General features: G+C 50.0%; 1 protein-coding gene across 6 annotated transcripts in view; it reads left to right on the plus strand.

Annotated features, from left to right (window-relative positions):
* Positions 1–24,295, plus strand: part of CNOT10 (CCR4-NOT transcription complex subunit 10) — a 1,248,840-nt gene that overhangs the window by 1,219,065 nt on the left and 5,480 nt on the right. For 5 of the 6 annotated variants that reach the window (XM_069648815.1, XM_069648816.1, XM_069648817.1 and 2 more), the window contains one exon: positions 6,410–6,485. The exons of the other annotated variant lie outside the window; for it this stretch is intronic. In XM_069648815.1, the coding sequence (XP_069504916.1) occupies positions 6,410–6,485 (76 nt within the window). The remainder of the gene's footprint in view (positions 1–6,409; positions 6,486–24,295) is intronic. 6 annotated transcript variants of the gene reach the window in all.

Below are 24,295 nucleotides of genomic sequence, written 5' to 3' on the forward strand. Positions count from 1 at the left end.
GGGACTCTTACGAAACCTGTCTGTCAAATACCCAAAGAACTTCAGTCTGGGATTCTCCATCAACGAGAAGAAATCCAGCCTAGACCCCTGTCAGGTCAAGCAGTTCCTAGGGGCTCTAATTCGAACAAAGGACGGCCTTGTCTTCCCCTCCAACGAGAGTGTCCAAAACATGCTGTTTCAAATCCCTCAATATGTAGCCAGTCGAGAGATGACGGAACGCAAGGCTATGCTATGTTAGGAATGACGGCGTCATGTATTTATTTGGTTCCTCACGCGCGCATGCGCCCAATGCAGGAGTGGCTCAACAGCCAGTGGTGTCAGGCCAGCCGACAATGGGACGATCTAGTGGTGGTCTCGCCAGCCCTCGTTCTCTCGCTATGGTGGTGGTCGAGGGAGAACCTCTTGAAAGAGAAATCCTTCAACACCCCTGTAGTAGAGGCCACTCTAACTATAGACGCATCTCTCACAGGGTGGGGAGCTCACCTGCTTCAACAAACAGCGCAGAGTTTGGTCGTCAGACATAGCATCCAACCACATAAACCGGTTGGAACTGCTAGCGGTATTCAAAGCGCTGAAAGCTTTTCAAACTCAACTGCAGGGAAAGACGGTCCTAATCCTCACAGACCGCACCACGGCCATGTACCATCTGAACAAACAAGGGGGCACTCGCTCTCCAGGGCTGTCCAAACTGCCCAAGAACATTTGGAAGCGGGCTCTCAAACAGAACATGTTTCTACTGTCTCAACATGTTCCAGGGGAACTCAATCTTCTGCAGACGTACTCAGCAGAGATTTCCCACTACCAATAGAGTACGAATGGCGATTACACGAAGACATCGTCTCAAATATTTTGGCGGAATGGGGTTTTCCAGAGATCGACTTGTTTGCAACTCTGGAGAACGCTTGGTGCTAAAATTACGCCTCCAAGTACTCCCAGAACCATTCCAAGGGGAACGGACTCTGGATAACATGGTCAGGGAAATTTGTTTAGGCTTCTCCCCCTGCCACCGCCCCATCCCCCCTGACTCCACTTCTCAACAACATAGTGCACAAGATGCACCAGGAACCAGTCACAATGATGTTGGTGGCCCCCATGTGGGTCCGCCAACCCTGTTTCGCTCTTCTGATGCAGATTCTCCATCTCCTCCAATGAAACTGCCTTGCCCGTACAACATGTCGCAAGACAAAGGGGAGACGCTTCACCCATGCCTGCAAACATTGAGCTTAGCGGCCTGACTCCTGAAGTCATAGTTGGGGCACCTACAACTCCCTCAGAGATGTATGGACATACTCAGGGAGGCAAGAAAACCTAACACTCGATATTGCTATTCCAGTAAGTGGAAGCGTTTTGTCATCTGGTGCAACTCTAAGAGCATCAACCCCATTGACTGCTCTCCTACACATATTGTTTTGTACCGGACTCATTTACTTAACTCAGGCCTGGTCTTTAACTCTCTAAAGGTTCACTTAGCTGCTCTTTCAGCCTACACTAAATAACAACAGAAGGTGTCGTGATGGAAGATACCAGTTATTAAGACATTCATGGAAGGAGTAAAGCGAATTCACCCTCCCATTTCTAGCCCAGCTCCCGGATGGGACCTGAACGTGGTGTTGACTAGACTTATGGGGTCTCCTTTTGAGCCCATGCATAAAGCAAGTCTCAAAGACCTCACCTAGAAGACTGCCTTTTTAATAGCTAGTACTTCCATTAGGAGTGTAAGGGAACTACAAGCGCTCTCGGTTCTAGACCCCTTTGTAACAATTCAGAGATAAGGTGGTTCTCTGCGCACTCACCCTAGGTTTGTGCCTAAATTCATTTAAAAGTTCCATGTGAACCAATACATACCAGCGTTCTTTCACAACCCTTCAAACATGGGAGAAAGAAGCCTGCACACACTTGATATACGCAGAGCAGTCATGTTTTACATGGAAAGAACTTGACCACTGAGAAAAACAAATCAGTTTTTCATTTCAGTGGCAGCAGGTAGTATATTTGGAAACTGGGTCTCCTCTATATCTAGGTGGATTGTCAAATTCATCACACTGTTACTCTTTCTTAGAGAGAACTGCCTTTCATGCCTAGAGTGCATTCTACTCGAGGCACTGGGGCTTCGATAGCTTTCATTGCAAATGTTCCCCTAGAGTCCATTTGCAAAGCGGCAACATGGAGTTCTATGTACACCTTTACAAAACACTATTGCTTAGACACTCATTCTAGGTCTGATTCTCAGGTGGGACAGGCAGTACTAAGACATCTTTTCACTACTTTTCCTTATCAATTCCCACCTCCAACTACGGGTACTGTTTGCTAGTCTATGGACAGCATGTGATTCTAAGCAGATTAACAAGCATCAGAAGACATGCATTACTTACTGTAAAAGCATTTCTGATGATTGTATCTGCTTAGATTCACATGCGCCCACCCTTCCTCCCCGCTCGGATGGAAGGAACATAGACTTCTTACTACTTTCTCTCTTTTCTGTACTCACGTTAGTCATAGGCTCCCTCATGGCAGAAAAAATACAATCGGAGGGACCTCGACACGTGAGGGATTTTGGGTACACTACACGTCACGGATAGTGTTAGTCATGCCCATGTCGACGTTACCTTTCGATTCTCGAAAGACAAGATGCAATACACAGCATGTGAATCTAAGCAGATACAATCATCAGAAATGCTTTTACGGTAAGTAATGCATGTCTTACCCAACCTTCACTGGACCTCGGTACAATGAGGAAATGTACTCTCGGAGGGGGTGGCAGAGCAGGCAGTAGGCTTATTCTCCACCTGACGGTCCCGCAGGAACACGCCCAGCCGGCCTGCGAAGATCGCTTCTTTGACAGGTTTCTATCTCTCATGAGCTCCCCGCAAATGGGTAACACCTTGAAGGGCATAATACATGACATGCTGCCTCCTGCACTGCCACTTCAGTCGGCGCCTATGCAGCCTCCTCCCCCACCACCGCCTCTGTCACCAGTGCCTGCAGTGATTCCAGTTTCAGCACCAGGACCAGCGCTCCCAGCACCGACAGACTCCCCCTACAGACCCAGGGGTCCAGGCTAGGGTCGGGGACCAACAGGACACTGATGAAGAGGAGCAGGACACACCTTCCTCAGCGAGGGCCTTCCATGACAGGATAGCAGGTTTGGCGGGGTACGTGTGCATCCCTCGGCCCCAGAAGGAGCAGCCTGAATTAGGGGTCTTGGCGGAGGTGCTCAACGTCAAAGAGGAGGCCAGGTCTGGCATCCCGCTGCAGAAAGATGTAGAAACATTGTCTAAAAAGGGTTGCGTAAACCACACTCCACTCAGCCAGGCAGGTGGAAGGAGACACTATACTTTTTTTGATACACCCGCAGCCATTATCCCCGGTTATAGCGGCAGCTTCTATGAATGCCAAGCCTCAGGCTTCCGCACTACTGGGCAAAGAAGAGACCATGCTAGATGCCTATGGGAAAAAAAGATCTATTCCAACGCAGGCCTGCACCTCACAGCCAACGCTGATGCCATCCTGGCAGCAGCCAATCGGGGGGGGTGTGGAGAGAGATTGCAGACTTTTTTCCTGACATTACAGCCGACAAGCAGGCCTCTTTCAGGGCTGGTCTTGCTGATGCAAAAGTGGTAGTACAGGACATCATGGAGGCCAGCAGAGCGATCTGTGTGGCAATAGACATGAGGACGATGGCCTGGCTTAAGGCCACCAGGTTCAACCCGGGCGTCCAGGATAGAATCCTAGACTTGCCCTTCTTGGTGGCGACCTCTTCCACTCTACTACCGACGAAGAGCTTGACAAAAAGAAAAGCAGCTCGCAGACGGCCAAATCACTGGCCATTCTGAGAAAATATGCAGCATAAGCCTTCCCTAAGAGGCAATCTAGCTCAGTCTAGGGGTGATCCTTCAGTGGATTCTGGGTTTTTAAGGACCGCCGAGCAAGGCTGCCGGACAGGCCCCAAGGCAGCATAGGCGGAAACAGCATAAGGGGTTCTTCCTGTCCCCCCTGCCCGTCACCTTTGCAGAAATTCAAGTTGGTGACCCCAGCTATCCTAGCCGAGACAGTGTGTGGATGGGATTGGACATACTCCCTGGATCTGAAAGAAGCATATCTTCATGTCCCCATAGTGCAACCCAACCGGACCTTCAATACAAAGTACTACCCTTCCGTCTGAACACAGCTCCAAGGGTTTCACAAGGTTTATGAACGTCGTGGCGGCCCTGCTCAGAATGATGGGCCTGCATGTATATCCCTACCTCAACGACTGGCTACTCAGAGGGACGTTGCTGGAGCAGGCCAGGTCCTCAGCGGACACTCGGGGACTGGGCGATTGCACAGAATGTGTGGATCTCAGCAGTCCATCTACCGGGAGAATCCAACCTGAAGGCAGTCATACTGTCTGTTGGGCTCCGACAATTACGAATTGCAACTGCATGGAAGAGTGCTCCAGGAAATCTTCTCCAAATGGGGCCACCCGACCATGTACCTGTTTGCGACAGAGAGCAACAGTACTTGTCAACAGTTCATGTCCTGGGGTGGCAGGGGCGCAGATCCCTTGGGTACGTGCTTTAGATACCATGGGACGGGAGGTGGGCGTATTTTTTCCCACCCACACCGCTCCTCTACAATGTAGTGAGCAAGATCAAGCAGTTGCAGCAGTTGCGTCTCCTCCTCATAGCACCGCAGTGGCCCGCGATGCCCTGGTTCTCCAATCTTTGTCAAATGCCAGCCCAGCCAGAGATTCCCTTCCCGCTCAAGAAGGGCCCTCTCCTGGCTCAGCAGCAGGGGGACTCAGTCCTGCACCCTCTCTCGGGAGAGGATAGCCCCAGCAGCATGGTACCTGAGCAGGTAACTCTTCAACATCTCCAGCTCTCTCGCAACAACCTGGAAATTATACAGGGAGCCACAAGCTTATCTACGAGAAAGCATTACAAAAGCAAATGAACCAGGTTCTGCCTATGGGCCAGAGAAAACTGGGTTGATTCCCTGGCTTGGACTCTGGACCAGGTCTTATCCGTCTCAGCCCACCTGGCTAGATCAGGGGTCCAGATGGACACCTGCCGGACTTACCTAGAAGCCATCGGTGCATACAGGAACTCTGACACGGTTACCTTCTTGTCTACCAATCCTGTTGTAAAGAGGCACCTGACAGGGCTGACCAGAATGTACCCACCGATCAAACGACCGCATCCACTCTGGTATCTTAACGTGGTGCTCAGTGCCCTGGTGCACAAACCTTTTGAACCCATGGCCACGATAGACCTCAAGCTGGTCATGCTAAAATCAGCGCTCTTAGTGGGGGCTCCCTTGTGTTCGCAGAGTCGGCGAGATACAGGCTCTAGTGGCTTCAGAGCCTTATACTAGGTTTCATCGGGACAAAGTTGTGCTCTGCACTCATCCCAAGTTCCTCCCAAATGTGGTATCATCTTTTCACATTAATGAGGAGATTGTGCTCCCCACTGTCTTTCCAGATACAAGGGAAGAGGCAAAAAAAGCTCGTCACTGCCTAGACGTCAGGAGAGCATTAAAATTCTATCTGGACAGGACAGCCATTCCACAAGATGGATGCTTGCTTGTCATATTTGGCGGCTCAAAGCCAGGTCAGCAAGCATCCAAGGCCTCCATAGGTAGGTGGATGACCACCGCAATCCAGGAGGCATACAGGGTTCAGTAGAGGGTTCAGTGCAAGGTTCCGCCTAAGGACATGCATGCTCATGCCATCAGGGCCTAGGCAGCGGCAGTCACTTTTCAGCGCCACATGCTTTGGCAGGTGATTAGCAGGGTGGCGACATGGGCCACCCATTGAGCCTTTTGCAAACATTACTGCCTGGATGCAATTGCCCGGTCTGACGCAGCATTTGGCATAGCAGTCCTGCGTAATCTCTTTTCATAAATTGGCAAGCTCTCCTCCCCGGGGCGGTCAGTGATCACCCATACAGGATGTAGGAATGGGGACAGGACGTAGGAGTAATTAAGTGTTACTCACCGGCGTGATTAACATACTCCTAGTCCATAGTCCCCTTTGCTCCATAAGTCCCTCCATCCTTCACCCTAATAAGAGCAGCGATGTTGTTCAGCATAATACAGCCGACGCGTCAAAGGGGAGTGATGTGTGGCTACGGTGGCCGGGATTAAGGGTGCCTGTGCTCCTGGCCATTCCCCGCATACCTGCAAATTTAAAGGGAAAGTGTTTTATTCTGGCGATAAAGGGATCCGTTCACGTCCCTCGCAAGGGACGTCCATACAAGATGGAGGAATGGGGACTATGGACTAGGAGTAAGTTAGTCACTCCGGTGAGTAACACTTAATTTATGCACCACTTATCTACTCTTTGTATTTAGTCTTCCTCAGGCACAAGCAGGTTACACTTCAAAGTGTGCCTTTGAATCTTTTTTAATCATAATTCATGTTTTTTTTCCAGGCTGCTTCGATGATTCATCCTAAGGAAATTCCACCAGAGGCCATTCTTTTAGCAGTTTACCTCGAACTACAGAATGGTAAGTCACAGCAGAACATAACTTCATTGGTCGATTATTTTTTCAGTTATATTAGCTGATATACGTAAAAGAATTGTCAGTAGCTGGGGTATTGCAGCAAAATCAGATATTATATTGGAGAAAATACACCATAGCTGCTTAAAAAAAGGTCCTCCAAGTCCCTGTAGAACTGCAGTAGTTTATTGTGGGTGGACTTTAATTCACCCTCTAAAACGCACATTTCAAAATAACTATCAAGACTGACGTCTCCCACAGGAGGGCTCTGGATTTGCTTCCTTAAAATTACTGTAGATCAGTATTTGTAGAAAGGTGTTGCCAAGATCTTAGGCTTACTAAGGCAATTGGTTAAACGCACTTGGCAGACTTGACTCTTATAGAAAACGGAATCTACATTGACAGTATATGTGGGAATATTTTATGTAGGCTAAAACAATTGCTTGAATTAATATGATGCCTAAAGAGGAAAATCCCTACTTTCCCTCCATTGAATATGAAACGCACATGATTGATTCTTAAGCAATGTGGCATTGCAATATGCAAATATTGATGTCGACCAAGAATCATACAAAAAAGAAAAGTGATGGCTGGAAATGTTTAACTTAATCTAAACCACTGACATTGCTCTTGAACCCCACCAGACAACCATCTTTAGCCTGCCTTGCTCTTACAAAAGGTGCAGTTTGTTCCAATGGGACACATGGGCTAAACAGTGGTGTGGAAGGTTGCCCAGAACAATGCCAGTATTTAAGAGGAATTCAAAACATTCCACCCATCACATTTGTAGGTATAGTCTTGTGACCTAATATAAAAAGTAATAAAGGTGTTGTGAAATACATGTTCTCTTCAAACCACCCCCTGCTATCTCAATCCTTTGAGAGCTTCTGCCCCATTGTGGCAGTTGCAGAAAATACAAATGTGCAAGGCATCCTCTCTGCCGCTTTGGGGAGTCACACTACCAGCTACGAATTAAGGCAACTGTAGCACTCGAAGCTTTGCCATTATTACTTTTTCATGTACAGTGCGAATTCCAAGACCAGCTCTTACTTCTACTAGCATTTTCACTAGTGCCAACCTTTTTAAAACTAGAATTATCATTGTTTTAAAAAAAATGTAAAATAATTGTGAAAATGACCTGTTATTTAATACCCTTTCCTGGCTCCTTTTTGTTAAAGGTCAGCACTGTTCTGCTTATTGTACCTCCTCCGCTTCACAGCCTTACCTATTAATTCTATGCCGGCACATGCTCCATCTCTACCAGGCCAAATCCATAGACAAAAAGAAAATACTCTCCAGCCTTGAAGTGCGAGATTGTGAACTGTGCTTGGCATGGAATGTTATTCAGCAGATTTGGCTCAGAAATGTTTTTACAATTCCCTAAAATTAGACAATGTCCCAGCTAAAATAAAACACCAAGTTATCGAAATAAATATTGTTTTTACAAGTCACTTTTTTATAAACTGTGTTAATGTGTGTTAGGCAAGATTGTATGCAGTACCCTGTGGGAGACTGCACCAGCCGTGTCCTCCTGGCAATAGTGAACCCAACCTTTGGTATAAGCATGTGTGTAGAGTGACTGAGCAGCCCGGCTTATCTCAAGAGGGTCAATGTGAGCTGTAGGGTTATTAAACAGAGATTCACAGTGACAAGTATCCAAATAAATTCTTACACTCAAGGTTTCTTGATTAAACAATTATGTATTAATTTAACAGTTAATTGAATGAGCCTTCTTTAGAAGGGAGAAAATATATGTAACACGAAAATATACACACACTCAGCTTGAATAAATCAGTAGATAACCATTTTGGAGGGCACGCACACTTTCTACACGCTGAGGTGACTTAAATAACTAGGACACTGATATATAACTGGTACATCTACAGCAATACTGGTATGGTGTCAAAGAAAACATTTTAGGTAATAAAACAAAGATTAACAAATATTCTTGCAGTTGATCAGAATTGGAAGCGTAAAGAACCACCTCATATCTCTGAATGGTTCTCCAAAGTATGGAACTTCCTATCATTAGAATCCCAAGTTTACTATGGACTGGGACGTTGTGCTAAAATTTGTATACAAAGACTTTAACATTGACCTCAAAGATTGCGCTTGTTGGGTATCGCTTAATATATAGAACTAAGACAATGCTGTAAAATTACAGTACTAATTGCTCTGTATTGAATGTGCGATATGCGGGCAGGTGCGGGGTGGGGTGGCACAGATAATTTGCTGGGGTCAAGGGTGAGAGGAGGGTAACAGTTTGAGATTTAATTTGAATATGCTAATAAAAACTAAATCCACTTTACCAAAATACCTAATCACCTGAGATGGTACTCTGAGGAAGACAGTGCCATGATTTGTTACTGGTTTGAAATGAAAAGCTCCTTTGTCAGGAGTCCTGGTGAAGTACATCTGGCTCCTTTGAAGTGAAATTCCCTTTAAAAAATAAATCACTTCTCCCCCTCAGAATCGTGAAAAATACAGCAGGGGGAAGTACATGAATTATTCATTTGTACATCGAACTGGTCAACCCAACTCTGAATGATTAAACAAAATTGATTTGCACGTTAGTGTCTTCTCTTGGCTATCGTTGGTTGGGCTTAGCCATTGATTGTCGACTAAATGCTCTCTGAAATATTTTGATCTTTGTTAGAGCTCTTCTTTTATTTAATGTGGGGTACTCCTACGTTCCGTCCCCTTTCCTCCATACTGTATGGGCATCCCTCGCTTGGGACAGGAGACAGAACCTTTTTCACCAGAACATTTTTTCTTCCCCTTTAAATTTAGAGGCGCGCAGGACTGCGACCATGGGACCATGCGCTCCCTTGAGTCAGCCCACCTGCACCACTGCCAGTCCTCTTTTCCGTGTCTACGGGAGCGAACCGCATTCATCAGCGCTCCTTGGTTTGGCTTCGGCCTTGTAATGCCATGCGCTCTTCCCCGGATTCTGTCTTTTATTTTCTGTCTTTAATCAGGTATTCGGTCCTCTGGCGCCATGCTCCTCCCCGGCACATGTCGGCGTCTTTCGGCTTCAGCAGGTGTCCAGCCTGCGAAGGTCTCTTCCCGACGTCTGTCCCACGTCCGACCCACATGCTCTTTGGCTCTGCTGCCTTAGCCCCGATCACAGATGGCAGGGTTGTACCGCGTGTTACGTGCTTACACCGTACGCTCAGAAGAACAGGTTAGCTCGGTGGACAGAGCTCTTTGAACGATTGCCTCCAGAGGACTTGAAGGACTTTGTCAAGCACAAGTCGAGGCCCAAGGTAGGGCCACTTTTCATCTGCACCCCGCAAGGGTGACTCCAAGTAGGAGGGACCGTTCAGGTTCTAAAACCAGCACTGGTACTAAGGCTGCGTCGGCTACCGGCAGAGTGGTCGCTAGATCCTGCCGCTGACAACGCTGAGGGACCACAGGGTTCTTTTACCAGGCGTCCACCCGAGGGGCTATGCCCTACTTCCAGACAAATGTCTGAGGGGGGTGCCTGTACGTAGCACTACCGGCGACACAGCCGAGGGCACGCTGCCCACTAGGTCCCGTCCTGAGGTGCAGGGTAGGCTTCAAGCTCCACCGCCAAGAGTCATAGAGGAGGATGGGCCTAGCGAGGCAAGCACAACGGCGCAGGCATGTGGCATGCAGCCCGACAAAATGGCTGCAGCGCCAGACAAGATGGCTGCTCGTCAGAGTTTCGAGGTGGGACTTGTCTTCGCCAGGTACGTGGCCTACAGCATATTCTTCAGCGTCGTAGAGCAGGGCAGATACAACCCGCAGGCAGCAAGGCAGAGTATGCCCAGACCTCAGCAACCTCACGGCTATTCTCCTGTGCCACCTAGCACCCCACTGGCCTGTGAGGAGAGGTTTTTTGAGAAATTCCTCATGCTATCGAGATCCCCTCAGATGGGAACCATCCTTCGGGATGTGATCAGGGACATGTTGCCTCCTGTCCCGCCACCTACACCCATAGTCATTCCTACTATGGCTCGGGTGGTCGGCACGATTTGCGGGAAAGGTCCTGCTCAGACAAGGGGAATCTTTCTAGTCATGCTCGTTCCAGGTCCCGGTCCTCGACCCGCTCGAGACCGTGTGCACCTGTGAAGTCTTCAAAGAAGACGTCAACGCCTGTGGCGCCGAGGTCGTCGAGGGACTCTCTCGAGGCTTCGCCTCTGAGGAAGTCCTCGACGCCATCGGCGCCCAGGCTGTCGAAGGACACGCTCGGGGCTCCACCCTCGTGGCCTGTGTCGAAGCCGTCGATGCTGTCAGCGCCGCGGTCAACGTCGATTTACTCAACACCCTCGACGCCTTTCGAGGCTGTCTTGTCAGAGGAACCCCGTGGCACGGTGGAACCCCCTAGAAAGGCTCTGGCCAAGGCCAAACCTGTCTTCGTCCCCCATTCTGTGCCCCCCCACTTTCCACCATCTGGATTATATTTCTGAGGTGGATGAGGGTTCTGAGGATGGGATATTTCCTGATACGGTACCAGACGAGATTATCTCGGGACATAGCCAGATTGAGGACCTGTGTCAGTCGCTGCACGACACCAGTGGTCTGGACACCTCTCCGGAGATGGAGTTCTGTAGGCCTGAGCCTGGCACCCATGCCGAGTCCTCGTACCGGTACCTTATGTCGAGGGTCACGGAGTACTTGGGGTGGTCTGCTCCACCAGGGGATTTTCTGCAGGATGACCTGACGGATATCCTCGACCAAGGTCCACCAACTGACTCGGTACTGCCGTTCCATATGGCTCCACAAAGGAGGGTGGCGGCGACTTGGACTGCTCCAGAGAGTCTCCTGGCAGTGGGCAAGTCTTTGCCGCGAAAATACCGCCCAGCCAGTAGCAACCCCTGTTACTTGACCACGCACCCCACTCCAGAGAGTTTGGTGGTGCAGGCGGCTACGGCCCCAGCAAAGCAGGCGTCGTATCCTACCATCCCTCTTGATAGGGACCACAAGCGTTTTGATGGTTGGGCGAAGAAAGTGTTTTCTTCAGGGGGTATGGCGCTTCAGGTGGCCAACTCCGTATGTGCCTTGTCACGTTTCACGCACACTCTGTTGAACTGTTCCCTTAGCGGCTGAACATATTCCTGAAGGGGACGAACAGGATGGTTTTCTTGCTATGATACAGGATGGCAAAGATGCCATGTGTGAGGCCGTTTAGTGGAGTCTGGCATTGGGAGATTGCGTCAGACGGTTCATGGCTGCGAGCACCGTAATACGCAGGTTTGCGTGGTTGCGGAAGTCAGGGTTTGCTCCTGATGTGCAAGCCCGGCTCCTCAACATGCCCTTTGATGGTGTTCATCTTTTTGGCTTCAATGTTGACGAGAGCCTTGAGAGGTTGCAGACCTCAAAAGCTGCAGCGAAGTTGTTGAGCGCTGCAGTTCGCCAACCTCCGCCTTTTCCTAGGGGACAGCAATGGAGCGGAGGTTCCTTTCGTTATTACTTATCCTTTAGTAAAGCGAGAGGAGTTACTAGTCAAAGGGTCCACCGTAGGAGTGCCAGAGGTGGAAAACAAGGTACTCGAGGTGCCAAGGCCGCTCGGGCAGTTGCCTCTTTGCCCTCAGGCAACGCCGCAGCCGCTTCTGCTCAGTCATGAGGCCATGTCCCATGGTTCGCCGTTTGGGGGGAAGGCTGGCGGCGCATCTGGTAGAATGGCGGGCCATTACTTCAGATGTGTGGGTTCTAGAGATCATAGCCCACGGCTACTGTCTTCCTTTCCGGCAGAGGCCTCGCGACAATCCACCAGAAAACCTCTCTTTGAAGAGTCCGGATCCGCTCCTTGCGCAGGAAATTCAATCCCTGCTGGAGAAAGGTGCCATAGAACTGGTGCCTGTAGCGGAGAGGAACAAGGGATGGTATTCCCCTTATTTTTTTATTTCGAAGAAAGACTGGGGATTGAGACCCATCATAGACTGGCACGGTTTGAACAAACTCCTCAGGAAGGACAAGTTCAAGATGGTTACTCTTTCTCAAGTCCTCCAGGCCTTTCAACTTCAGGACTGGTTGGTGTCTCTCGACCTCAAGGACGCTTATTTTCATGTGCCGATCCATCCAAAGCACAAGAAGTACCTGAGGTTGGCGGTTGGCGACTCGCGCTTTGTTTCGGGTCCTGCTGTTCGGATTGACCTCCGCCCCGAGGGTCTTCACCAAGCTCATGGTAGTGTGATGGCAGCGCATCTCAGGAAAGGGGGGATTCACGTCTACCCCTACCTGGATGATTGGTTGATCAGGGCGCGCTCTCCCGAGTAAGTCCTGGATCATCTGTCGGGCGCTCTCTCCCGAGCAAGTCCTGGATCATCTGTCCATCACCTGCCACTCCCTCCACAAGCTGGGCTTCTCCCTCAACTTAAAGAAGTCCCACTTGACGCCTACTCAGAGGCTCCAGTACATCCCTGGGGCAGTGTTACCCTCCCCAGGTGAGGGCTTGTCACATTCATCAGATGGTACAAAAGTTCCAACATGCCCAGAGCCTCCCTGCGTTCGAGTTCTTGAGATTGCTCGGCCTCATGGCATCCTGCATTCTTCTGGTGCCAGAGGCCAGGTTGCTGATGAGATCTTTGCAATGGGCACTCAAGCTCCAGTGGTCTGTCCTCTGGCAGGATGTCGGACCCCGTTCAGGTGCCGCCCTCGGTCGCCCTGGACCTTCTGTGGTGGGCCGTCGAAAGCAATCTGATGAAGGGGGCTCTGTTTTGGCTGACCTGGCCGGAGGTGACGATCGTGACGGACGCGTCCCTCACGGGATGGGGAGCTCATGTCAACGACCTGACAGTCAGCGGTCGTTGGTCTCCGTCGGAGTCCAAACTCCATATCAATCTGGTGGAGCTGAGGGCCGTCAGGCTTGCCCTGAAGGCTTTTCTGCCGACTGTGCGAGGAAAGAATGTCCTGATTCTGATGGACAACACAGTGGCCATGCACTACCTCAACAAAAAGGGGGGCAGGGTCACTTCCTCTGTGCAGAGAGGTGATGTAGCTCTGATTCTGGGCAATCCAGCAGGAAATTTCCATCTCAGCAGTTCATCTGGCCAGATACGAAAACGAGACGGCGGACGCTCTGAGCAGGCAGAGCGCGATCTCTCACGAGTGGGAGTTGGCTCAGGAGATTCTCCTGTAGATCTTTGCCCTTTGGGGGACCCCTCAAGTGGATCTCTTCACCTCCAGTGTCAACCGGAAGTGCGAAAGGTTCTGCTCGCGGGAATTTCCTCCAAGAGGAGCCTTAGGAGACGCGTTCGTTCGTAGTGGAGTGGTCATTCCCACTGCTGTACGCGTTTTCTCCAGTCCCCGTCATCCCGCAAGTGCTGCGGAGGTTAAAGAGGTTCAGTTCCCGGATGATCCTCATTGCTCCGGCATGGGCCAGGAGGACGTGGTACCCTGACCTTCTCGACTTGTCCATCTGCCCTCCACGTCGTCTTCCCCACTGAGACGATCTGCTCTCACGGGAGGGGCGTCAGGTTCTAAATCCAGAGGTCAGATCCCTCAACCTTCACCCTTGGCTTCTGAAAGGTTGAGGTATAAGGATTGGGACCTCCCTGAAGACGTGATGGAGGTGTTGCTTTCGGCCAGACGGCCGCCGACAAAGTCCCTGTACCGTTGTGGTTGGAGAAAGTTCTGCGACTGGTGCAGGGTTAAGAATGTGGATCCTTTTTCATGTGACATTCCTGTTCTGTCTTTTTTGCTTTCTTTAGCCCACAGGGGCTTGCAGGTGGGTACCGTTAAAGGTTACCTGGCGGCGCTGTCCATATTTAAGCGCTCGTCTGAGGAGTGTTCTTATTTTAAAATTCCTCTAATTTCTCAGTTTCTAAAAGGGCTCACTAATGTGTTCCCTACATCACCTTTCCAGGTGCCCGGTTGAGATTTGAACCTTGTTCTCAAGTTTATCATGGGTGCTCTGTTTGAGCCTTTACATTCTTGCCCTTTGAGGCTGTTCACTCTTAAAACTGTATTTTTAGTTGCGGTCACTTCCGCTCGCAGAGTGAGTGAGTTACAGGCACTTTCAGTTAAGCAACCCTTCACTGTGTTTCATAAGCACAGGGTTGTCCTTAGAGTTCATCCTTCCTTTCTTCCGAAGGTGGTGTCGGAATTTCACTTAGGCCAGAGGATTATTCTTCTGGCATTTTATCCTCCTCCGCATCCTGGTAAGGACGTGGAGAGGCTCCATAGGTTAGATCCCAGGCAAGCTTCAAGTTTCTACATTTCACGCATGTCTCGGGTCAGAGTGGACGATCAACTCTTCATTGGTTACGCTGAAAGGCGTTTGGGACAAGCTGTTACTAAGCAGACTTTGTCTCGATGGATTATCTTGGCAATTACTGAATGTTATCGCTTGGCGGGTAAGGACCCTCCGGTAGGCTTACGGGCCCATTCAACTAGGGGTATGGCTGCCTCTACTGCCTTGCAGAGGGGTGTTCCTATTCGTAACATCTGTGATGCAGCCACTTGGGCTTCGGTCCATACTTTTGTACTTCACTACTCCCTTGTTTTTGTCCATGGGCAAAAAATATGGCCTTTGGCAAGGCGGTCCTTTACTCTGCAATTTGATTGGGCAATCTAAATTTGTATATTCTAAATTCTTTTCCCACCTCCTTACGTTGGTACTGCTTTGGGAGTCTGTCATAGATATGGAATACGTCGGAGGACCCAATCCCCTCGAAGAACAAGTTACTCTCTTACCTGGTAACGTTCTTTCGATGGGATGGTCCGACGACGTATTCCATATTGCTCCCTCCCTGCGTTCCCCGCTACAGAATTTCTTACGCAATTGCAGCTTAGGTTTCCGCAAGGGTTCTGTGGTCAGACTGGCAGGAGATTGGTGCCACACGTTCTGGGAAAAAACTACAACTGAGGCTACGGGCGTCGTGTGTCCTACTTATAACATCTGGTGACGTCGGCCGTCGGAGGAGGTCCTCGAGGACGGCGTATTGATGTCATCGACGCAGGACGCATACGCCGAAAGATTTTCCGAAGCAGCACAGCTTTGGTGATTACTGTCATAGATATGGAATACGTCGTCGGACCATCCCATCGAAAGAACGTTACCAGGTAAGAGTAACTTGTTCGACTCAAGACATCATGGAGTCCACTGTGGCACATATGGACAGCTCAGGCCATGCCATCTGCATTGCCACGGACATGAGGACTGCCTTGCTTCGGGCTACCAGGTTCAACCCGGACGTCCAGGAGCGCATATTAGACCTTCCATTCGAGGGTAGCGACTGTCTTCATTCTGTTTTCATTGTTGTCATTCGGCAATGGTAATATTGTCGATGCGTCAAAGGGGACTGAGGTGTGGCGCCGGTTGGCGGAGTCAGGCGAGCGCATGTTCCCCGGGCCGTGCCCCCGCGCGCATCTAAATTTAAAGGTGAAGATGTTTTCTTTTGTAAAAGGTTCCGTCTCCCGTACCTAGCGAGGGACGCCCATGCAGTATGGAGGAAAGGGGACTATGGACTAGGAGAATATTAGTCACTACGGTGAGTAACTATTAATTTACCTGCAAACCATCTTGCGTTCCATCTCACTTCCGATCATTCCAGCTCTTAGCCCGCAAACATTGGAAAACTCTACCCCTTCACATTAGATCTTCTACTATTTCGCTCTTCTCCCCAAAACGTTTTTTCTTTCTTTCTTCATCCTACGTTTTTGTGCATTTATATTGTTCCATAATTGTGTACCGTCTTTTAATTGGTTCTGAAGTCTCATCCAAATGGGATAAATTTGCGCCTTGGCAAAAAACATCCCACCTGCAATCCACGGCTCCAGGAGTTTTTCCTTGCTCATTTTACACACCATTTCAAAGCTTTGGGAAATACACTTAATAAATCAATAAATACAAATGCTGGTCCCGAAGTCTCTTCTAAACAAAGGAGAACTTTGCACCTTGGCATAGGACATGCCGATCCCACTATTCAGCCTTCAGAGTTTTCCTTTGCTCATTTTACAGACCTTTTGAAAGCCATCCTTAGGAATGTAGCAACTAATACTGATGTGTCATTACAAGACCCTATTTTAAGCACCCTTTTCGGACACGCGCCACAAAGGGCATACTCGTTTTCTGAGGAAGTAAAGAAGGAAAAGGAATACTTTGAGGGTGAAGTCCAGGGGGACATATGACTTTTCAGAGGGTGTCATACCCTCATTGCTCAACAACACTTGTAAATGTCAACATATTTATGCAAGAACGAGTGGGCCATCACAAGGGATGGAATAAACTGTTGTCAATGATGCCTAGGGTTTAACTGGTCACAATGAGGTCATGTGAGAGGACCTTGACTCACATATACGCCATAAGAACACAACTAGACTTGGATGAGGACGATCCACATAATATTATGGAATCCCCAGAAAATTTAGAGCTGCCAGCCTTGTGTCTCACGGAGTATCAGTGCGCACTTATGAAACCTTCTATTAAAAAAAAGTGGTGCTGCCCATTTCAGTATTAATGTTTAACAAGATCCAGAAGAGAGAGACTTAGAGTAAACTAAACCCATAATTCTAATTGTGTCTGTTAAGACAACTAAATGCCTCTATGTAAGCTCTTGCATCTTCCAAAGCTGTCAACATGAGAATTGAGAAGAAATATAAGCTTTTGCCCAGCAATCCACTCATGATTCAGGGCTACCTTCAGGCAGACTCCTTAGTTGGATGCAAAACTTGCATGCGATGTGGAACACCAACTTCAACTATGGAGGCTCCCACTGACTTAAAAAGATTTTATTTTATGTTGGAAAAGATGGCAGCTACCAGGTCTTGAAGAATCTGAACTCTACAGTCCATGAAATAGATTTGTCTGTTCCTTGCTTCGGATAGGATGGCTTCCTTCACAGTGAAATCATGTCGTTTAATGACATCATGTAGAAAGCAGTCTTTCTTCATTCGGATAGGAGAGTCATTCACAATATTACCTGCCTCGGTTCCATTCTTCAAAAGCGAATGCAAAGGTACTCTCTCCTTGTTGTGCTCTCAATCTCTTCATTTTTAGGTTGTAGGAGCTCCGTCGTATCTTTAAATTCCTTTAGTTTATTAATGGGATGTGGGGAGATTCTGTTATTATGCATTGAAAGTGATACAACAGTCAGTCAAGCTTGGAGGCCCCAGCCGAGGAAAGAGATCTACCACCAACTCATTGCTTGGAGAAGCGACTGAGCCTGAGGGAGTTGGAGGCTGAGGAGCGAAGTGCTTGAGAAGGAAGATATTTACGAAGAGGGAGTTGAAGGTATTGAGGCCACATCCCCCAGAAGGCCTTGTGGACTTCCAGAGGGTTTTGAACTTAATCCTCGCAGCCACTGGGAGCCAGTGAAGAGATTTCAGTCCTGAAGAGATACAATCCCTGGGCTTGAGGCTAAGGACAAGTCTCGCAGGAAGCTGGCAGATTTAGAAAGAGACTGTTACAGTAGTCCAGCCTAGAGAGAACTAGAGCTCTGGAGACGGTGAGCATCTGGGGGAAGGAGAGGAAATGAAGAATACCTCTGCTCTGAGGAGGTACAGTTGGTTGCGTGACTTCTTACAGACGTCAGAGATGTGTGGAGTTGAAGATGACCCTGAGGTTTTTAGCCTCACAGGTGGAAGCAGGAAGCGGGCTAAGAGAGGCCGGCCCGAGAGTGACAGGAAAGGAGGGAGCAGGTGTGCCGATAAGGAGAATCTCAGTCTTACTGGCATTAGGGCAGAGATCATTGGCGGCACACCACTCCTGGATAGCAGACTGACGGTGATGGAGAAGAGGGGGCAGAGGGGAGCCTGAAAAATGAGCGGAGTATCATCCGCATAGCACAAAGTTGAGGCAGAGAGCGGCAATGCCATGGGCAAGAAAAGCCAGGTATTGGTTGAACAGCCAGGGAGAGAGGTTAGACCCCTGGGGAACACCACAGGTAGAGAGCGAGATAGATGAGACGAAGGATCCAAGTTGGACCTGGGAGGGTCGATCACAGAGAAAAGAGGTCAGCCAAGCCAGGGCCTAGTCGGTGATACCCAGGTTATCAAGGAGACGGTTGAGCAGGATGGCATGGCTGACTGTGTCAAAGGCAGAAGAAGAATCAAGAAAAATGAATACACCGGGTATTCGAATCGAGGTTTGGGAGCAGGTCTTCACGATGCAGTTTCCATGCTTCTGGCGGCTCTAAAGCAAGACTGATGGTCATGGAGGCAACCAACAGATTCAGTGTGAAGATTAAGCTGGGAGATGGCCAGCTTTTCCAAGAGTTTGTCCAGGAAAGGAGTGATGGAGATCAGGCAATAGTTAGCCAGGCAGGAGTGGTCGGCTGAGGATTTAAGAAGAGGGTGCACAAGAGTGCTTCAGGGAGGAAGGGAAGACTCCAGTGGCGAAGGAGTGGTTGCAGAAGTCTCCAAGAGCAGGAGCCAGGGTGTCAATGAGGTCCTTGATGGTTTTGGAGGAAGAGGGGACAACCTGTTTTGACGAAACTTTCATAGATCGGACTTGTCTAGAAACCTCATCTGGGGAGAACCGGGGAAAGGCACAGAAGGAGGGGTGGCCACATAGGGGCCAGAGGAAGAGCAGAGAGTAGAGGGAGGAGGGGGGAAGAGGAAGAGGAAGCGAGAGCGGACATGATGTCCTGTGTTTTAGAGATGAAATGAGAAGCCAGGGCCGTGCAGAGGGTCTGGCAGGGGACAGGTGAGGTAGAGACTGCAGCAGGATTGGCCAGCTCCTTGCAGATTTTAAAGAGTTTGGCCGAGTTGTTGGATGCCGCAGAGAGCATCGGGCTTGGATGTGGGTTCTCTTCTTGGTGTGGATAGAGAGCCGGTATTGTTTTATGAGCAGGTGACAGGCCAGTTTCAGTGGATGTACCGGAAGCACCCCATTTCCTCTCAGCCACCCTGCACTTGCGTTTAAGGGTGACGAGGTCTGAGTCGTACCAGGATTTGCACTTGGCTTTGGGCCTCATGCAGATCCTTGTGATAGGGGCAAGAACATCAATAGTATCCGATATAACAGAGTGGAGCATGGAAAGGACTGTCAGGGTGTGGGTCAGCCAAAGAGGGTTGCGGGGGTGAGGAATTGGCGAAAGCCTCAACTGACACACGCTTCATAGGTCGGATAACCCAGAAGGTAGGTGGCAGTACTGGATTTGGCTTGGCCTGAGGGGTAGAGAGGGTGAGATGGGAGGAAAGGAGAAAGTGATCACTCCAGGACAGAGGAGTGGTGAGAGGGATAGAAAGAGTCCAGTAGTCGCGGCTCACCTTAGGAGATCCCCAGGGTCCATGTATTCCCGTATTTGGACGACTGGCTGATCCGGGGGAAGTCAGCAGGAAAGGTTTTGTCCCATCTAGAGAACACCGGTCTACTACTGCACAGACTGGGCTTCTCCCTCAAACTTACGAAGTCTCGTTTGACACCAGTTTAGCAGCTCCAGTTCATCAGAGCAGTCCTAGACACTCTGGTAGGGAAGGCTTTTCCTCCCGAAGAGAGAGTTGACAACAGGGCCCAGATGGTGCATTTGTTACAGAACCACGCCAACCTATCAGAGGCTTCCTTCTTCCGCCTTTTCGGTCTCATGGCCTCCTGTATTTTTCTAGTGACAGAGGCCAGGCTGCGCATGAGATCTTTTTAGTGGCTACTGACGGACCAGTGGTCTCAGTATCTGAGTGCACTCGCAGATCAACTCTGTGTCCAGCCCGGTAGTCCACAAACTTGGCTGGTGGAACACGCACAGCAATCTCATGGTGGGGAAACCCTTCTTGCCTCCTTGGCCTGAGGGCTGAGTCGTCACGGAAGAGTCGCTGAAGGGTTGGGGCGCCCACTGCGAGGAGTTTGATGAGCGACATCTGGTCTCCAACAGAAGCCAGGCGGCACATTAGCAGGCTGGAGTTGCAGGGCTTCAGGATAGCCCTGATGGCCTTTTCCCCCCCGTCTCTCAGAGGGAAGCATGTCCTCGTCCTGACAGACAACACAGTGGCCATGCACCACCTCAACAAGCAGGGTGGTGTTCACGCCTGCCCCCTGTGCACAGAGGAAATACAACTGTGGTGCTCGTTATGTGAGAACCAAATCTCAGTCTCAACAGTTCATCTGGCGGGGACGGAGAACACCTTGGCAGAGCATGGTCTCACACGAGTGGGAAGTGTGTCAGGAAAGTCCTAGAGGAGGTCTCATACTCTCGGGTACCCCAGCAGTGGGTCTGTTCACCACAGAGTCCAATGGGAAGTGCAAACAGTTTGGCTTGAGGGAATTCCAGTGAACGGCGCACTGGGGGACGAGTTTCTGGTGGATTGAACCTTCCCTCTCCACTATGCCTTCCCCCCTTCTGCCCTCCCCAACCCCTGATTCCCATCATTCCATGGGTTCTCAGGAAGTTGAAGAGATGTCGAGCGACCATGATCTTGATTGCCCCGGATTGGGCAAGGAGGACGTGGTACTCCGATCTCTTAGATCTGACCATCTGTCTGCCTCATCGATTGCCTCGGCGTCTGGATATCCTGATATAGTGTCGAGTGCTCCACCCGACCCCGGGTTCCCTCAACCTACATGCGTGGCTCTTGGGAGGAGGAGGTATGATAACTGGGACCTCTCAGAGGAGCTACTTGAGGTGTTGCTGGCTGCACACAGACCTTCTACAAGATCTCTGTATGTGTACAGGTGGAGATGTTTTGAGGCGGGGTGCACGGAAAACAAGTTCCCATCTCTTGCCCCACCACCACAGAGATGGAGTTCCTTCTGTCCCTGTCCTCGTCAGGCATTCAGGTTAACACAGTCAAAGGGTATTTGGTGGCCCTGCCTGTGTTCAAGAGGTCCCCAGACCAAGGATCCTTCTTCTATTCAGATCATGGCCCAATTCCTGGAGGGCCTTCTCAATAGGTTTCTGCCAACCCCTTTTGTACCAGCGTGGGATACTGATCTGATTTTGACCTATTTGATGGCTGCTCCATTTGAGCCTATGCACTCATGTTCTTTACGGCTGTTACCCCTTAAAACAGCCTTATTGGTTGCAATCACCGCTGCCTGGAGGGGTTAGTGAGCTGCAAGCTTTGTGCTGCAAACCTCCTTTTCCAAGGTTCTTTCGTGAGAAATTCTCAGTCAGGCCCGGGTTCCTTCCTAAGGGGGTTTCAGAGTTGCATCTAACCCAGTCCATCGATGTGCCTGTCTTTTTTTTACCCTCCTCTACATCCCTCAAAAAAGGAAGAGCGGTTCCACCGCCTTGACCCGAAAAAAACATTCTGCTTCTAGGTTTCTCTCACCTCCGAGTTTCGGAGGTCATACCAGTTGTTCGCGGCCCATTCTTGTCTCAAAGGTCTTGCCATAACCAAACAAACCCTGTCACCTTGGATTGTTTTGTGCATATCCGAATGTTACCGATCAGCAGGCAGGGGGCTTCCAGCTGGCATCAGGGCTCACTCAACCAGAGGGGTTTTGGCCTCCACAGCCCTCCAAAGAGGGGTTCTGTTAGGGACATATGTCAGGCAGCCATTTGGTCCTCCTTGCATACATTCACCAAGCACTATGCCTTGGATGTTGAATGGGGAGCTGATTCATGGTTTGGTAGGGCGGTTCTAAAGAATCTACTGGTTTGAATCTTTCTGCCCTCCTATGTCATGCAAACTGCTTGGGGAAGTCTATCCAGATGGGGAATCTGTGGGAGAATGGCAATCCATTGAAGGAGAAATTACTCCCCGTAATGATTCTTCTCCCACAGATTCCTCATCAGCCATCCCCGCTCAATGTTCTGTGGCTTGTCGCTATCTGGTAATGGCTCTTAGATGACTGTTTATTTTTTTGTTATTGAATGAGAAGCAATGTCAATCATTGTTTATGATATGGCATTTGTAACGCACCTATACACAAGTGTTTCAAGGCGCGACGAGGCAGGGGGGGGAACAAGGGGAGACAGACAACGATCCTACTAGGCCAGGTGTCATTTAGATTGCGCAAGTGCAAGGGTAGAGGGGAAGGGAAAAGTGCATGGGGGAAAGGGAGAGGGGAAAGTGCAGTACAGGGTTATTAGCATACAGCATACAGCATACAACATACATAACAAGGGCCAGCTGGTGGCAAGTGCGAGGTAAGTGCAGACAAGTGCTGGGAAGGGGGGCTGTAGGGATACAGACAGTCCCGCAGTGCAGGGGTTGCCGGGGAGGCAGTGCAGGGGAGTGTGGCTGGGCCAAGGACCGAGAACGGTGAGTGGCCCAGTTGCATATTCAGTGCAGTTTCAGTAGTATTAGCAGGGGATAGAAAGTGGAGGCAAAGAGGAAGGTTTTGAGGTGCTTCCGGAACCGGAGATGGTTCTCCTCAAGTTTCAGGGAGGCAGGAAGGCTGTTCCAGAGGGAGGCCCCTGCAGTGGAGAGAGATCTGCCCCCAACTCGTTGTTTGGAGAAGCGGCTGACCCTGAGGGAGTTGGAGGCGGATGAGCGAGGAGCTCGAGAAGGAAGATATTTAGGAAGAGAGAGTTGAAGGTATTTTGGCCCAAGGCCCCAGACGGCCTTGTGGACAATACAGAGGGTTTTGAACTTGATCCTCGCAGTCACTGGGAGCCAGTGTAGTGATTTCAGTCCTGGAGAGATTCGGTCCCTGGGCTTGAGGCCAAGGACAAGTCTTGCAGTCCTGTTCTAGATGAGTTGCAAAGGGCAGAGAGTAGAGGTGGGCAGATTTAGATAGAGGCTGTTACAGTAGTCCAGCTTCGAGAGAACTAGGGCTCTAAAGACAGTGAGCTTCTGGGGGAAGGAGAGGAAAAGGATACCTCTGAGGTGGTGTAGCTGGTAGTGTGGCTTCTTAGAGACGTCGGATATGTGGGGAGAGAAGGAGTGTGTGGAGTCGAAGATGACCCTGAGGTTTTTTGCCTTGCAGGAAGAGGGCTCAGAGAGGCCGGCCAGAGAGCTGCAGGGAAGGAGGGAGTGGGAGTGCCCATGAGTAGAATCTCAGTCTTACTGGCATTAAGGCAGAGGTCGTTGGCGGCACACCATTCCTGGATAGCAGAAAGACAGTCAGAGATGAGGGAAGGAGAAGAGGAGGCCGAGGGTAGTCTGAAAATGAGCTGGGTATCGTCCGCATAGCACTGAAAGTTGGGGCAGAGAGCAGCGATGCAGTGGGCGAGAAGTGCCAGATACTGATTGAACAGCCACGGAGAGAGGTTGGATCCCTGGGGTACACCACAGGTAGAGAAAAAGATGTCAGAGAGGAAAGACCCCAGTTGGACCTGGGAGGGTCGATTAGAGAGGAAAGAGGTCAGCCACTCCAGAGCCTGACCAGTGATTCCCAGGTTATCACGGAGACGGTTGAGCAGGATGGTATGGTTGACCGTATGAAAGGCAGAAGAGAGATCAAGCAAAATGAGGACACATGGAATGTTAGAGTCAGGGTTCAAGAGCAGGTCCTCACGGATGTTCAGGAGAGCAGTTTCCGTGCTTCTGGCAGCTCTGAAGCCAGACTGATGGTCATGAAGACTACCAATAGATTCAGCATGGAGATTAAGCTGGGAGATGGCCAGTTTCTCCAGGAGCTTGCCCAGGAAGGGAGTGATAGAGATTGGGTGATAGCTGGGCAGGAAGGGTCGGAAGAGGGTTTCTTAATAAGGGGTTGCACAAGGGAGTGCTTGAGAGGGGATGGGAAGGCTTGAGAGGCGATGGGAAGGCTTGAGAGGCGAAGGAGTGATTGCAGAAGTCAGCAAGGGCAGGAGCCAAGGAGTCGATGTGGTCCTTGATAGTTTTGGAGGAACATGGGTGGATCTGTTTTGACGAGACTTTCATAGATCGGACTCGTTTTGAAACCTTGTCAGTAGAAAAAAGAGGAAAGGCAGAGAAGGAGAGAGGTGGGGTGGCTGCAGAAGGGCCAGAGGAAGGGCAGGGAATAGAGGGGGGGGGTGTGATAGGAGGAGAGTGAGGACAGG

Source organism: Ambystoma mexicanum, chromosome 2q (assembly GCF_040938575.1).
Source record: "Ambystoma mexicanum isolate Mex_15411 chromosome 2q, UKY_AmexF1_1, whole genome shotgun sequence".
Taxonomy (NCBI): Eukaryota; Metazoa; Chordata; class Amphibia; order Caudata; family Ambystomatidae; genus Ambystoma; species Ambystoma mexicanum.